Genomic DNA, 16989 nt, shown 5'->3' on the forward strand with positions numbered 1-16989 from the left:
TAGGGCATAGGGTTCTTCTGATTATTCTGAGCATTCTTTTTATATTATTATTATTAATATAATTATTATCATTGCAGTGTGTTTTATAGTGACGGGATGTTTTGAATGAATCATACCAGATCAGGACTAGACAGTTTAAAAATGCCAGACTGAAATCCCTAGTGGTTTCCAGTGATTCTGTTAAAAGATATTTAAAAAATAAAATAAAATAAAATAAATAAATAAATAAAAGAAAGAAAGAAATCAAACATGAATTTTGATTAATTAAAACTTCACTGCCAGAGTCTTAACAAAAATGCTTCATATATATTTTTCATATAAAACATCGATAAACATGTCCTGTAGATGTTTAAATAACTGGAATTGCATCATTTAAAAATATTTAGAGCAAAAAATGTTATTTTTTAGTATTGGACTGTAATTATGGAATGAAAATCAGGGGTAAATTTTATGTCAAATAAAGTGAATACTGATGTAAAAATAGGTCAGACTCTGAGGTCACCTTCACTGCCATCCCTCACCAAGTTTATATGATCAATAACTTCATCAATAACGTTATCATCCATTATTACCCATTATCAGCCATTATCCACACATTAACGTCATTGTATGCTGATGGTGTGAGGTGATGCATACTGGGACACCCCCATCCCCACCAACCCACCCCATAGTTGGCCAATTTCAGACCGGGAGCGTGTTTTTCTGCTTGCATGTGCCACGCGTGTCTGCTCCTGCTCCTGTCAGTGCGGCTTTCACGCAGGGCGTGAGTTTGCTGTGTGTGCTGCATCTCCCTGCTCTCAAAGCTCTGTCCTTCATAACTTTTACCTGAATAAACCCCCTAAAAGCTACTTGATTCAGTGTATAGAGGAAGTGTGTCGGGAACCTTTCAAAACAAAAGCATTCTGTACAAGTGAAAGGAGTTTCTCTAAAGAAATACTAAACCGAGCTTTTAATTTGAAAAGCACAAACCACAAAAGCACTTAGTGTGTTTAACTTTCCTGTGACATATTCTACTAGTCTGGAGACAGAAACTCTCGCAGATAGTAGATCTTAAGAGAACAACTTTATTGAACAAGTGCATTTAAGCTTGTGGCCTTCCTCATGGTTATCAAGAAACACAGTGTAAACATATTCTATGTGTATATGTGTTAGAACAATGTAAATATGGCTCTCCATTTATCATTTTCCTCTTTGAAGTGGTCCATAGCCGCATGCTGTTCACGGAAAAAAATAAGCGAGATTTTGAATCTCTAAACTCTAAGCGCCTGAGCCACCCTAGGCGTGCGAGACGCTAGCAGTCTGAAAGCCCTGACTTGTTAACATGCAGTCAACCTGAAAATCCAAGTGAGTCGAAACGCACGTGTCACACTCCCAGTCTGAAGCAGGCTTTCTGAACCACATTTCTGTCATGCATGGATCAGAGTCAGGGTTAGGGAAGTAAGGCAAACCAGACAGAAGAATGACTGGGTGATTTCTAACACAATCACTGTAACTGAGCAATTATTGATCACTAATAGATTGATTCCAACATGTGCTCATGAATTCAGATACATCGAGAACTGGACAGGTCTGCAGATGTTACGAGAAATGGACATGGAGCTGTACACGGGGCTGCAAAGACTGTAAGTACCAGAAAAACCTCACATGTATTTAACAGAAACCACAAAAACAGATGGCAAAAACATGTAACAAACATGTAACAAACATGTAACAAACAAATCACAGAAACCTCAAAGACACAGGGAGAGAACATGTAACAAACATGTAACAAACATGTAACAAACATGTAACAAACACTCCACAGAAACCTCAAAGACACAGGGAGAGAACATGTAACAAACATGTAACAAACACTTCACAGAAACCTCTAAAGCACAGATGCAAAACATGCATCTTACATATAGAAAACAGATACATTTGCAATTTTGACAATATGTCTGACCTCAGGTACAGTCGTGGTTATGGAATGATGTCAGACCTTGGGTATAATCGTGGTTATGGCGTGATGTCAGACCTCGGGTATAATCGTGGTTATGGCGTGATGTCAAACCTGGGGTATGATCGTGGTTATGGCGTGACGTCAGACCTGGGGTATAATCATGGTTATGGCGTGACGTCAGACCTGGGGTATAATCGTGGCTATGGCGTGATGTCAGACCTCGGGTATAATCGTGGTTATGGCGTGATGTCAGACCTGGGGTATAATCGTGGTTATGGCGTGATGTCTGACCAGGGGTATAATCGTGGTTATGGCGTGATGTCAGACCTGGGGTATAATCGTGGTTATGGCGTGATGTCTGACCTCGGGTATAATCGTGGTTATGGCGTGATGTCAGACCTCGGGTATAATCGTGGTTATGGCGTGATGTCAGACCTCGGGTATAATCGTGGTTATGGCGTGATGTCAGACCTCGGGTATAATCGTGGTTGTGGCGTGATGTCAGACCTGGGGTATAATCGTGGTTGTGGCGTGATGTCAGACCTCGGGTATAATCGTGGTTGTGGCGTGATGTCAGACCTGGGGTATAATCGTGGTTGTGGCGTGATGTCAGACCTGGGGTATAATCGTGGTTATGGCGTGATGTCAGACCTGAGGTATAATAGTGGTTATGGCGTGATGTCAGACCTGGGGTATAATCGTGGTTATGGCGTGATGTCAGACCTGGGGTATAATCGTGGTTATGGCGTGATGTCAGACCTGGGGTATAATCGTGGTTATGGCGTGATGTCAGACCTCGGGTATAATCGTGGTTATGGCGTGACGTCAGACCTCGGGTATAATCGTGGCTATGGCGTGATGTCTTACCTGGGGTATAATCGTGGAAGATGGTGGGAGTTTGTCTTTACATAAGGAGCAACTTTCTCACCGGTATCTTTCTGTTCCAGGACGATAACCAGGAGTAATGTACAGACGATAGACGATCGCGTTTTCTCCAAGAACCTCCACCTCCGCTACATGTGAGTTTTCAAACACCAACAATCAGGTTATTGATCGTTATTAGGTGATCAGATTTCCTCTGAATGCCTCTTTCAGAGTGGCTTTTTTTTTTTTAACACAATTATACGAAAGACTCTTCATATGTAGAAGTTTGATAATATGAATATGAACACTTTCTGATGACTCTGTGTTGACACCACTGGTTCTTCACTCTTGTTTCCTCTCTATTAATAGATCAACAACGTTATCATTTTATAATTACCAGTATGTTTCCTTTCTATTTCCTACCACAGTCTCTTTGTTTTTCTGTTTGTCAGAAATCTGTCGAAGAACCCGATCAGCTCGCTGTCCTGGCGGATCTTCGAACCCCTGCAGCTCTTTGAACTGTAAGTCTAATGATGAAACATAACTGCACCACATTTATGTAAATGTCCTGGACTCTTCCAGTTGTCAGTAAACATTTTGACTTTTTTAAAATTTGATAAACATGCAGACTACTGCATATTTTCTTCATTTTAGTGACTGACCTCAGAAACACACAGGAACATCAAACTTCAAACTCTGTTTTTATCTAACGTTTGCTCTTTGTCTTAGCCGGTCCTATCCTATCCTATCATGGTTACAGCTCACCGGCGAGGTTGTTCAACACACCAACATGAGAACTAGGTGCACAGAAATATGGTGTAAGGGTTATACCAGTATAAATTTTGATAAGAACATGTTGGTAATTTGTTTTCAAAAGGGGTTTTAACTTACATGTTCCATTTAAATAGGATCATAGGATACATAAATCAGAAACAAGTTTTAATACAGGTCAATAAGCCCTTTGTAGATAACTGTATGAGAGAGATGGTACATAATCAAGAATATTTATTTATTTATTTATTTATTTATTGTTTTTGCTGCTTTTTGTTGATCACTTGAACTGCTGCTGCTCTAAATACAAAAAACGGTGGATTTGTGTATTAATGCAGACACTGCTGTCCATGGCGCTGAATTAGCTCATACCAGATTTTCAGTAGAAAAATCTGACTGTTCATTCTTCTGCATACACTGCCCATTCAGAAATCCAACCATGCTTTCAAACATTCAGTGCATCCCAAGTCCCACACTGGATTGTGCACATGTGGATTTACCTTAGCAGTTTCTCTGTCTCAAGCAAACCACTGTAAGGCCATTCACTCTTGAAGTTGTTAGTATCTTTGTCCATTCACTCACTCACTAAAGAAGTAAAAGGAAAGACATAATACCAGACTTTAAATCTAACAAATTCTCCTGCAGCAGTGTTTGGTCCAAACATCAGGACGGAAAATTGCAGAAACGGGTTCACTATGTGCTGTAGTAGGTCTAATTATTACCAGTCTAATCTTTGTGGCTTTTGTACTGATATTTCAGATTTATCTTTACCCCTGTTTTGGACTGTTCATTACACATTTTGTTTCAGTCTATCAAAAGACAGTAATACACAATTAACAATAAAAACATTGAACAGCAAGCAGAATCAGATCATTAAGAAACATCAGAAACATCATAATGTACATAGTAAACTTAGCAACAGCATCAAAGTCTCAAAGGTATCTTCTCTCTTACAGAATATTATTATCATTCAATAAACTATATATATTGAGTTTATTGTTCAGTTGTTGTGTTGGGATTACCATGGATCTACCATGAGCAGCCATCAATCAATAGCTGACAAACTGCACAAACTTGATCGCTCTAAGTCCCTGACTTTGAGTCTTACTTCCCGCCGGACCAAAGACAAATTATCTGATCTTGCTTATCACAGACAAATTACTTTTAAAATTCTTCCAGAAACCGTTCCCACGGTGAAAGCTCACAGAATAATTCTCTTTGGCCGAGGCCAGATCACCCTAGGGTCTGCCCCAGAATTTCTCCCAAACACATCCAACTCAAACTACAATCCAGTTCCCAATCAGAGTATTTAAATTAATTTAAATATCTGTAATACTGGATTAAGCAGAATTTCAATTTTGCCTAATCCAGAATTTGGAGAATTACCATAAACGCATAGCATTAACAAAATTTGTGGAAAATTGTCAAAGTATCAAAATTGCACTTTGAATTTAACACCAATTTTTTAGAAGTTTATCTACATTTAGCTTTAATTGGGTATAGCCAAATTATAGACTGTTCTTTTGATCTTGTCAGACTCAGACATGGTAAAGGCAAAGGATAAAAATTTTGCACACTTACCAGTCTTTGTTCTGTTGAGATCCTGTCCGTGACGCCAATCTGATAAAGAAATATTTCATAAATACTCCAAAAACTGTGGTGAGAGAAAGACACGAGAGACAAGATGACTTAAGTTGAGCTGTTTACAAGTCTCGGCTGAGGAGAAACAGTGACATCAACACAGTGAGAGGTTGAAGCCAGATTTCCCACGAAGCCCAAAGTAGTTCACACTCTTATACCTTTGGTAAACCTTAATCTTGATCATAACTCAAGATATGATCCACAGACTCTGACATACTGGAGCCAGACTGTCTCTGTCTAAAGTTCACAAACAGACAGGCTGTGAGGAAACAATCCTTGACTATAGGAACAAACAGCATTTTATCTAACTCAAGAATGTGAGTTTAGACTATCAACCCAGGAAGAGAAGAAGAGAGATGCCTAGAGTCTCCACTCCTGACCATACAGTGTGACCTGGGACTTTGAATTAGCTTAACAGAAATCTATGAATCATTAGATATATAAGGAATATTGGAAATTTCCTTATCTGTGCTAAATCTGCTGAATTTACCCGTCACCAGAGTCACATGCCGCTGTCCAGGGTGCTGAATCTGCTTGAATTAGACTGTCAGTAGAATCAGATACTGCTGCCTATGCTGCAGAATGAGCTCAAAGCAAACTGTCAGCCAATTAATTGCTGCTAATTAATTTGACCTTCACCATGACTTACTATCTTTCTGTCTGTAATCAGCTGCTCACTCTGATTCTCTCTGGGATCAACTGATTACCTGTTTCTTTCTCTCTGCAGTCACCTGGAGGATGTGACGTTCACCTGTGGCTGTAAGATTCGCTGGCTGCAAATATGGCAACAGAGAGGGGAGGCAGGGCTTAGCAGCCAGCAGTTATACTGTTCTGATGACATCATGAGGATCCCGCTGCAGGACATGAACGTCAGCAGCTGTGGTGAGACACACATGACCACTTCATTAGGTGCACCATCATTAGTTTCATGCAAGTAGGTACACACAAGGTGATGACTGGTTGAAGGTTACAGCGAGGGTCAGAGGGGAAAGGAAAGGGAGTATTGAAAGTGCTGTGGCCGTTGTTAAATGCCATGAAGATTAAGAAGAACACCAGTTCCTGATACGGTGACCTGGCATCCATGGATGAGTTTTTTGGTGATAAACATTAAGACTGAACAACAGAAACAGGAAACATCAGCGCTGTCGGGGTTTAAACATAGTCTAGCTCAAATGTTAGTTCTACATAATAAGAGAGTTGACTCTACCGACAACCAAAATTAAAGGTATAAGACTAGCTAAGACAGCATCAGCATAGGCTTCGTTGTAATGTCAGTTTTACACCGACGTCCTACTGGGTGTGAAAGTCCCCTGTGAGATACAGGTGTCATGCTAAATGAAGAAACCCATGTATAATGCTACACTGCTCCCTCAAAAGGCTGTGTCCTCGAAAGGCTGTGTCCTGTAAAGGATGTGTCCTCGGAAGGCTGTGTCCTCTAAAGGATGTGTCCTCTGAAGGCTGTGTCCTCGAAAGGCTGTGTCCTCTAAAGACTGTATCCTCCACAGGATGTGTCCTTTAAAGGATGTGTCCTCTAAAGGCTGTGTCCTCTAAAGGCTGTGTCCTCCAAAGGCTGTGTACTCTAAAGGATGTGTTCTCTAAAGGATGTTTCCTCTAGAGGATGTGTCCTCTAAAGGATGTGTCGTCTAATGGCTGTGTCCTCTAATGGCTGTGTCCTCTAAAGGCTGTGTCCTCCAATGGATGTGTTCTCTAAAGGATGTGTCCTCTAAAGGATGTGTCCTCTAAAGGATGTGTCCTCTAATGGCTGTGTCCTCTAAAGGATGTGTCCTCTAATGGCTGTGTTCTCTAAAGGATGTGTCCTCTAAAGGATGTGTCCTCTAAAGGCTGTGTCCTCTAATGGCTGTGTCCTCTAAAGGATGTGTTCTCTAAAGGCTGTGTCCTCTAATGGCTGTGTCCTGTTATGCCTGTGTCCTCTAAAGGATGTTTCCTATAGAGGATATGTCCTCTAAAGTATATGTCCTCTAATGGATGTGTCCTCTAAAGGCTGTGTCCTCTAATTGATTTGTCCTCTAAAGGCTGTCTCCTCTAATCGATGTGTCCTCTAAAGGCTGTGTCCTCTTATGGATGTGTCCTCTAAAGGATGTGTCCTCTAAAGGCTGCGTTCTCTAAAGGATGTGTCCTCTAAGGGCTGCGTCCTCTAAAGGATGTGTTCTCTAATGGCTGTGTCCTCTAATGGCTGTGTCCTCTAATGGCTGTGTTCTCTAAAGGATGTGTCCTCTAAAGGCTGTGTCCTCCAATGGATGTGTTCTCTAAAGGATGTGTTCTCTAAAGGATGTGTCCTCTAAAGGCTGTGTCCTCCAATGGATGTGTTCTCTAAAGGATGTGTCCTCCAATGGATGTGTTCTCTAAAGGATGTGTCCTCTAAAGGATGTATCCTCTAAAGGCTATGTCCTCCAACGGATGTGGCCTCTAATGGATGTGTCCTCTAAAGGCTGTGTCCTCCAATGGATGTGTCCTCTAAAGGATGTGTCCTCTAAAGGATGTGTCCTCAAATGGATGTGTCCTCTAAAGGCTGCGTCCTCTAAAGGTTGTGTCCTCTAAAGGATGTGTCCTCTAAAGGCTGTGTCCTCTAATGGCTGTGTCCTCTAAAGGATGTGTCCTCTAATGGCTGTGTCCTCTAAAGGATGTGTCCTCTGAAGGCTGCGTCCTCTAGAGGATGTGTCCTCTAAGGGCTGTGTCCTCTAAAGGATGTGTCCTCTGATGGCTGTGTCCTCCAATGGTTGTGTCCTCTAATGGCTGTGTTCTCTAAAGGCTGTGTCCTCTAAAGGATGTGTCCTCTAAAGGCTGTGTCCTCTAATGGCTGTGTCCTCTAAAGGATGTGTTCTCTAAAGGATGTGTCCTCTAATGGCTGTGTTCTCTAAAGGATGTGTTCTCTAAAGGATGTGTTCTCTAAAGGATGTGTCCTCTAATGGCTGTGTCCTCTAAAGGATGTGTTCTCTAAAGGATGTGTTCTCTAAAGGCTCTGTCCTCTAATGGCTGTGTCCTCTAAAGGCTGTGTCCTCTAATCGATGTGTCCTCTAAAGGCTGTGTCCTCTTATGGATGTGTCCTCTAAAGGATGTGTCCTCTAATGGCTGCGTTCTCTAAAGGATGTGTCCTCTAAGGGCTGCGTCCTCTAAAGGATGTGTTCTCTAAAGGCTGTGTCCTCTAATGGCTGTGTCCTCTAATGGCTGTGTTCTCTAAAGGATATTTCCTCTAGAGGATGTGTCCTCTAAAGGCTGCGTACTCTAAAGGATGTGTCCTCTAAGGGCTGTGTCCTCTAAAGGATGTGTTCTCTAATGGCTGTCTCCTCTAATGGCTGTGTCCTCTAATGGCTGTGTTCTCTGAAGGATGTGTCCTCTTAAGGATGTGTCCTCTAAAGGATGTGTCCTCTAATGGCTGTGTCCTCTAAAGGATGTGTTCTCTAATGGCTGTGTTCTCTAAAGGATGTGTCCTCTAATGGCTGTGTCCTCTAAAGGATGTGTTCTCTAAAGGATGTGTTCTCTAAAGGATGTGTCCTCTAATGGCTGCGTCCTCTAAAGGATGTGTCCTCTAATGGCTGTGTCCTCTAAAGGATGTGTCCTCTAAAGGATGTGTTCTCAAAAGGATGTGTCCTCTAATGGCTGTGTTCTCTAAAGGATGTGTCCTCTAAAGGATGTGTCCTCTAAAGGCTGTGTCCTCTAATGGCTGTGTCCTCTAAAGGATGTGTTCTCTAAAGGCTGTGTCCTCTAATGGCTGTGTCCTGTTATGCCTGTGTCCTCTAAAGGATGTTTCCTATAGAGGATATGTCCTCTAAAGTATATGTCCTCTAATGGATGTGTCCTCTAAAGGCTGTGTCCTCTAATTGATTTGTCCTCTAAAGGCTGTCTCCTCTAATCGATGTGTCCTCTAAAGGCTGTGTCCTCTTATGGATGTGTCCTCTAAAGGATGTGTCCTCTAAAGGCTGCGTTCTCTAAAGGATGTGTCCTCTAAGGGCTGCGTCCTCTAAAGGATGTGTTCTCTAATGGCTGTGTCCTCTAATGGCTGTGTCCTCTAATGGCTGTGTTCTCTAAAGGATGTGTCCTCTAAAGGCTGTGTCCTCCAATGGATGTGTCCTCTAAAGGATGTGTTCTCTAAAGGATGTGTCCTCTAAAGGCTGTGTCCTCCAATGGATGTGTTCTCTAAAGGATGTGTCCTCCAATGGATGTGTTCTCTAAAGGATGTGTCCTCTAAAGGATGTATCCTCTAAAGGCTATGTCCTCCAACGGATGTGGCCTCTAATGGATGTGTCCTCTAAAGGCTGTGTCCTCCAATGGATGTGTCCTCTAAAGGATGTGTCCTCTAAAGGATGTGTCCTCAAATGGATGTGTCCTCTAAAGGCTGCGTCCTCTAAAGGTTGTGTCCTCTAAAGGATGTGTCCTCTAAAGGCTGTGTCCTCTAATGGCTGTGTCCTCTAAAGGATGTGTCCTCTAATGGCTGTGTCCTCTAAAGGATGTGTCCTCTGAAGGCTGCGTCCTCTAGAGGATGTGTCCTCTAAGGGCTGTGTCCTCTAAAGGATGTGTCCTCTGATGGCTGTGTCCTCCAATGGTTGTGTCCTCTAATGGCTGTGTTCTCTAAAGGATGTGTCCTCTAAAGGATGTGTCCTCTAAAGGCTGTGTCCTCTAATGGCTGTGTCCTCTAAAGGATGTGTTCTCTAAAGGATGTGTCCTCTAATGGCTGTGTCCTCTAAAGGATGTGTTCTCTAAAGGATGTGTTCTCTAATGGCTGTGTTCTCTAAAGGATGTGTTCTCTAAAGGATGTGTTCTCTAAAGGATGTGTCCTCTAATGGCTGTGTCCTCTAAAGGATGTGTTCTCTAAAGGATGTGTTCTCTAAAGGCTCTGTCCTCTAATGGCTGTGTCCTCTAAAGGCTGTGTCCTCTAATCGATGTGTCCTCTAAAGGCTGTGTCCTCTTATGGATGTGTCCTCTAAAGGATGTGTCCTCTAATGGCTGCGTTCTCTAAAGGATGTGTCCTCTAAAGGATGTTTCCTATAGAGGATATGTCCTCTAAAGGATATGTCCTCTAATGGATGTGTCCTCTAAAGGCTGTGTCCTCTAATTGATTTGTCCTCTAAAGGCTGTGTCCTCTAATCGATGTGTCCTCTAAAGGCTGTGTCCTCTTATGGATGTGTCCTCTAAAGGATGTGTCCTCTAAAGGCTGCGTTCTCTAAAGGATGTGTCCTCTAAGGGCTGCGTCCTCTAAAGGATGTGTTCTCTAATGGCTGTGTCCTCTAATGGCTGTGTCCTCTAAAGGCTGTGTCCTCCAATGGATGTGTTCTCTAAAGGATGTGTCCTCCAATGGATGTGTTCTCTAAAGGATGTGTTCTCTAAAGGATGTGTCCTCTAAAGGCTGTGTCCTCCAATGGATGTGTTCTCTAAAGGATGTGTCCTCCAATGGATGTGTCCTCGAAAGGATGTGTCCTCTAAAGGATGTGTCCTCTAAAGGATGTATCCTCTAAAGGCTATGTCCTCCAACGGATGTGGCCTCTAATGGATGTGTCCTCTAAAGGCTGTGTCCTCCAATGGATGTGTCCTCTAAAGGATGTGTCCTCTAAAGGATGTGTCCTCTAATGGATGTGTCCTCTAAAGGCTGCATCCTCTAAAGGTTGTGTCCTCTACAGGATGTGTTCTCTAAAGGATGTGTCCTCTAATGGATGTGTCCTCTAAAGGATGTGTCCTCTAGAGGATGTGTCCTCTAAAGGATGTGTCCTCTAAAGGATGTGTTCTCTAAAGGCTGTGTCCTCTAATGGCTGTGTCCTGTTATGCCTGTGTCCTCTAAAGGATGTGTTCTCTAATGGCTGTGTTCTCTAAAGGATGTGTTCTCTAATGGATGTGTCCTCTAAAGGCTGTGTCCTCTAATTGATTTGTCCTCTAAAGGCTGTGTCCTCTAATCGATGTGTCCTCTAAAGGCTGTGTCCTCTTATGGATGTGTCCTCTAAAGGATGTGTCCTCTAAAGGATGTGTTCTCTAAAGGATGTGTCCTCTAAAGGCTGTGTCCTCTAATGGCTGTGTTCTCTAAAGGATGTGTCCTCTAAAGGCTGCATCCTCCAATGGATGTGTTCTCTAAAGGATGTGTCCTCTAAAGGATGTGTCCTCTAATGGATGTGTCCTCTAAAGGATGTGTCCTCTAAAGGATGTGTCCTCTAATGGCTGCGTCCTCTAAATGATGTGTCCTCTAAAGGCCATGTCCTCTCAAGGATGTGTCCTCTAATGTCTGCGTCCTCTTAAGGCTGTGTCCTCTAATGGCCTTGTTCTCTTATGGCTGTGTCCTCTAAAGGATGTTTCCTCTAGAGGATGTGTCCTCTAAAGGATGTGTCCTTTAAAGGCTGTGTCCTCTAAAGGGTGTGTCCTCTAAAGGCTGTTTCCTCTAATGGCTGCGTCCTCTAAAGGATGTGTCCTCTAAAGTCTGTGTCCTCTTAAGGATGTGTCCTCTAATGGCTATGTTCTCTAAAGGATGTGTACTCTAAAGGATGTGTTCTCTAAAGGATGTGTCCTCTAATGGCTGCGTCCTCTAAAAGATGTGTCCTCTATAGGCCATGTCCTCTCAAGGATGTGTCCTCTAATGTCTGTGTCCTCTAAAGGCTGCGTCCTCTAATGGCTGTTTCCCTTAAAGGATGTGTTCTCTAAAGGATGTGTCCTCTAAAAAGGCTGTGTCCTCTAATGGCTGTGTCCTCTAAAGGATGTGTTCTCTAATGGCTGTGTCCTCTAAAGGATGTGTTCTCTAAAGGATGTGTTCTCTAATGGCTGTGTTCTCTAAAGGATGTGTTCTCTAAAGGATGTGTCCTCTAATGGATGTGTCCTCTAAAGGATGTGTCCTCTAAAGGCTGTGTCCTCTAAAGGCTGTGTCCTCTAATGTCCGTGTCCTCTAAAGGCTGCGTCCTCTAAAGGCTGTGTCCTCTAAAGGCTGTGTCCTCTAAAGGCTGTGTCCTCTAATGTCCGTGTCCTCTAAAGGCTGCGTCCTCTAAAGGCTGTGTCCTCTAAAGGATGTGTCCTCTAATGGCTATGTTCTCTAAAGGATGTGTTCTCTAAAGGATGTGTCCTCTAATGGCTGTGTCCTCTAAAGGATGTGTTCTCTAAAGGATGTGTCCTCTAATGGCTGTGTCCTCTAAAGGATGTGTTCTCTAAAGGATGTGTCCTCTAATGGCTGTGTCCTCTAAAGGATGTGTCCTCTAATGGCTGTGTCCTCTAAAGGATGTGTTCTCTAAAGGATGTGTCCTCTAATGGCTGTGTCCTCTAATGGCTGTGTTCTCTGATGGCTGTGTCCTCTAAAGGATGTGTTCTCTAAAGGATGTGTCCTCTAATGGCTGTGTCCTCTAAAGGATGTGTCCTCTAATGGCTGTGTCCTCTAAAGGATGTGTTCTCTAAAGGATGTGTCCTCTAATGGCTGTGTCCTCTAATGGCTGTGTTCTCTGATGGCTGTGTCCTCTAAAGGATGTGTTCTCTAAAGGATGTGTCCTCTAATGGCTGTGTCCTCTCAAGGATGTGTCCTCTAAAGGATGTGTTCTCTGATGGCTGTGTCCTCTAAAGGATGTGTTCTCTAAAGGATGTGTCCTCTAATGGCTGTGTCCTCTAAAGGATGTGCACTCTAAAGGCGTTTTGAAACCAAGTTGATGTTTGTTTCTTTAAAAGGAAATCTGACTCCCTCTCACTGTTGATTATCAGAACAAAGCAAGGGATGGATCTAAGGCAGGGCTTTTATGGCCTGTTAGCCTTTACCTGTACCTGTATCTGTAGCTAAACCTGAACCTTTACCTTTACCTGTAGCATAACCTGTACATTTACCTCTGCCTGTCTGAATATTTAGCCTGTCTAAACATACGAATCACTTAATAATAATTATTTCTGTTGTAAACACGGACTTTTGAGCATGGATTATGGATGAGAATTAAAAAGTGCCTCTAGTGGACACAAGAGAAACCGTAGCTTTTAATACTTGAGCCCTGACTTTATTATTTATGTACAGAGGGTTGATGGTTAGTACAAAGATGTGAATAAATATAAGCTTACATCTCTCCCTCTTGCTCTCTCCCTCTCAGACCTCCCAGAGATCAGCGTCAGTCACAGTAACCTCACAGTAATCGAGGGTGATCGAGTGACCGCCATCTGCAACGGATCAGGGTCACCTTTACCGGAGGTGGACTGGCCCGTTAAAGGTCTTCACTCCATCAATGCACAAGAGGTACATGCTAATAATAATAATAATAATAATAATAATAATAATAATCTTATTTGTGCAGCACTTTAAAAACATGTTTCAAAGAGTGAAGAAGGGTTAGGGTCAGAGTAAAGTATCAAAACACAGAGACAAAATAAACGACAACCACAAAAAAAGTTTGATTAAAACAACTAACCCAGTAAACACCATGTCAAAAAGTCACACAGGAGATGAATAAAACATGATAACTCAGAGTTTTAGGCTACACACCTTCCAAAGTGCAGTGTACAGGGGTGTGTTGGTCTACATTGTGCTTTCTCGAAGCTGCTGGATGAACCAGACACAGTGGGGATGGATTTAAAAGCTTGATTACAGATGGTGCATTTTACTCTTCGGGGGGGCTACGACAAAACCCCAATTTGATAGGTCATGTAAGTAATGTATATCAAAAGATGTTACTACACCATAAGTTAAGTTATACACTGTGTTCCAAATGATTATGCAAATGATATTTTTCTCTGATTTTCCTAAATAATCAAGGCAAATGACAGTCAGTATAATTTTCAAGTCATCAACTGTTAGAGCATAATTTACATTTTATTGAACAAACCTCCCAATGACAACTTTTATTTTTAGATAAAAACTGAAAATGCACTGTTCCACATTATTAAGCACAACAGAGTTTAAAACATTTTATAGGTTTTAAAGAAGTGAAAATGGTCATGTGTTGAATCTGCAGCATCAGGAGGTCATATTTACTGAAATCAAACCTATTTCAATCAAAAACATCTGAACAGGCCAAGTTCCATGTTAACATAGGAGCCCTTCTCTGATATCACCTTCACTATTCTTCATTCATTGAACTTGTGAGTTTTTGGAGAGTTTCTGCTTGAATTTCTTTGCAGGATGTCAGAATATCCTCCCAGAGCTGCTGTTTTGATGTGAACTGCCTCCCACCCTCATAGATCTTTAGCTTGAGGATGCTCCAAAGGTTCTCAGTAGGGTTAAAGGTCAGGGGAGGATGGGGGCCACACCATGAGCTTCTCTCCTTTTATGCCCATAGCAGCCAATGACACAGAGGGATTCTTTGCAGCATGAGATGGAGCATTGTCATGCATGAAGATCATTTTGCTACAGAAGGCACGGTTCTTCTTTTTGTACCATGGAAGAAAGTGGTCAGTCAGAAACTCTAGATACTTTGCCGAGGTCATTTTCACACCTTCAGGGACCCTAAAGGGGCCTACCAGCTCTCTCCTCATGATTCTGGACCAGAACATGACTCCGCCCCCTCCTTGATGATGTCACAGCCTTGCTGGGACATGGTGGCCATCCACCAACCATCCACTACTCCTCCATCTGGACCATCCAGGGTTGCACGGCACTCATCAGTCAACAAGACTGTTTGAAAATGAGTCTTCATGTATTTCTGGGCCCACTGCAACCGTTTCTGCTTGTGAGCATTGGTTAGGGGGGGCTGAATAGTAGGTTTATACACAACTGCAAGCCTCTGGAGGATCCTACACCTTGAGGTTGGTGGGACTCCAGAGGCACCAGCAGCTTCAAATACCTGTTTGCTGCTTTGTAATGGTATTTTAACATCTGCTCTCTGAATCTGATGAATTAGTCCGTCAGAAACCTTCCTCATTATGTCTTTATCTGCAGGAACCCGTCTGTGCTCTGAGTCAGACACTAATGTCTTCACAGTATGATGATCACGATAAATTTTTCATGAAATATCTCATGTTTTCATTCCTTGTCCAGGACATTTCACTATGTGAGGCTTTTCATCAGAGAGAGATCCTTTTTCTTTCCCAGATTGCTGAAACCTGTGGCCTGATTAATAATGTCGAACATCCTTCTTCAGTAGTTTTCCTTTAATTGGGCTCACCTGGCAGACTAATGATCACAGGTGTCTGAGATTGATTTCAGTGATCCAAAGAGCCCTGAGACACAAAACCATCCATGAGTTAAAATGTAAAACAAAAAAAATGAATGTTTATGAGACTAAAATCCAATTTGCTGAATAATTTGGGATGTGGTGTATTAGAATGCCTTTTTACATCTGCATCTATTTGGTTGGTGAACAAATATCAAAATAAAATTGCTATAATAAGATAACGCTTATCATAGTCAATTTATGTTTTTATTAACACAAATCATAAATCAACTCAATACATGACAATATTATGTTAAAGTGCTGACAGAATGTTTATTTTAAATGGAAATGTTTACGAATAAACTTGAACAAACAAAACCCTTGCGCCCCCTGTTGTCTAGCAGCCATTGCTTGATTATCCATGGGTGTGTACCATAGGTATCATGAATCTAACCAATCAGAACAACTGTGGGAACAAAGTGTGCATGTGGAGAGACATGTTGGTGTTTAAACAGCTCGTTCTAGTTTTTACTGAAGAATAGACTAAACTCCAGCTCAGTCTTTAACCTTCCTAACCTTTTATTTAGCACACAGAGCAAAAGCAGGACACTATGAAATATGAAGAAAGAGGATTTCGCTGAAACATTCCCACAACATCAGAAACCATAAACAGATGTAGTGAAGACTTCTGTTTTCTCAGATCTCTCACTCAGATCAAGCTTCCTGCCTGTCAGCCCTGGGTCGTGTATGCGATGTTGACGGATTGCTGGAGCAAGCGAGCATGGCTATCGACCTTCACCTTTGTCATTGTTGTTCAAAATTCTGCTGGAATGGCCCCCCACTGAGCTTTATGACCTTCTCATTTGTCTTTGCTGGTCGTTGGGTCAGCCTCAGTCATGGTGTTTTGTGCGTGTCTGCAGGATCGACTATACGACAACAACACTATCCACTCCATCAACATCACGCTGGTCAATGTCAGCAGAGATGACAACAACTTCCTGTTGACCTGCAGAGTGACCAACATGGTCGGTATGACCAACGCCTCAGTGCAGCTCACCGTGCATTGTGAGTACACACAGACACTCTTTAATTTCATGTTAAATATTTAAAGGTCACATATGCAAAAATTACTTTATCAGGCTTTTCTAATAAAAATGTGTGCCTGGAGTCTTGTTTTCTTAATTTTGCATTTCTGTGTTTGCAGCATATTTCCTTTGAAATTTCTGAAACTTTTAACAGAATGGTCATTTGTGGCCTTTTTGGATCCAGTAGGAAATATTTAGTTCTTTTATGCTGGCTTTTGTCATAATCATCCACATTTGACTGTTAATATAATAATCCACATTATTGTTGTTTTGTTATTATTATCATTATTATTATTATTGTTGTTATTATTATTATTATTGTTGTTGTTGTTGTTGTTGTTATTATTATTATTGTTGTTGTTGTTGTTGTTGTTGTTGTTATTATTATTATTATTGTTGTTGTTGTTTTTGTTGTTATTATTATTATTGTTGTTGTTGTTGTTGTTGTTGTTATTATTATTATTATTATTGTTGTTGTTGTTGTTGTTGTTATTATTATTATTATTGTTGTTGTTGTTTTTGTTGTTATTATTATTATTGTTGTTGTTGTTGTTGTTGTTATTATTATTGTTGTTGTTGTTGTTGTTATTATTATTGTTGTTATTATTATTATTGTTGTTGTTGTTGTTGTTATTATTATTATTAT

The 16989-nt window shown here is 41.5% G+C and overlaps 1 protein-coding gene across 1 annotated transcript in view; it reads left to right on the forward strand.

Moving 5' to 3' along the window:
* Positions 1 to 1547: 1547 nt before the first annotated feature.
* The window catches only part of LOC121515324 (NT-3 growth factor receptor-like), a 44736-nt gene continuing 29294 nt past the window's right edge, over positions 1548 to 16989 (forward strand). The window contains exons 1-6 of the mRNA XM_041796028.1: positions 1548 to 1622; positions 2887 to 2958; positions 3256 to 3324; positions 5943 to 6097; positions 13264 to 13406; positions 16179 to 16323. Coding sequence (XP_041651962.1) covers positions 1576 to 1622; positions 2887 to 2958; positions 3256 to 3324; positions 5943 to 6097; positions 13264 to 13406; positions 16179 to 16323 — 631 coding nt within the window. The 5' untranslated portion in view covers positions 1548 to 1575. The remainder of the gene's footprint in view (positions 1623 to 2886; positions 2959 to 3255; positions 3325 to 5942; positions 6098 to 13263; positions 13407 to 16178; positions 16324 to 16989) is intronic.

The sequence above is a fragment of the Cheilinus undulatus genome, linkage group 9, assembly GCF_018320785.1.
Source record: "Cheilinus undulatus linkage group 9, ASM1832078v1, whole genome shotgun sequence".
In the NCBI taxonomy this organism is placed as follows: domain Eukaryota; kingdom Metazoa; phylum Chordata; class Actinopteri; order Labriformes; family Labridae; genus Cheilinus; species Cheilinus undulatus.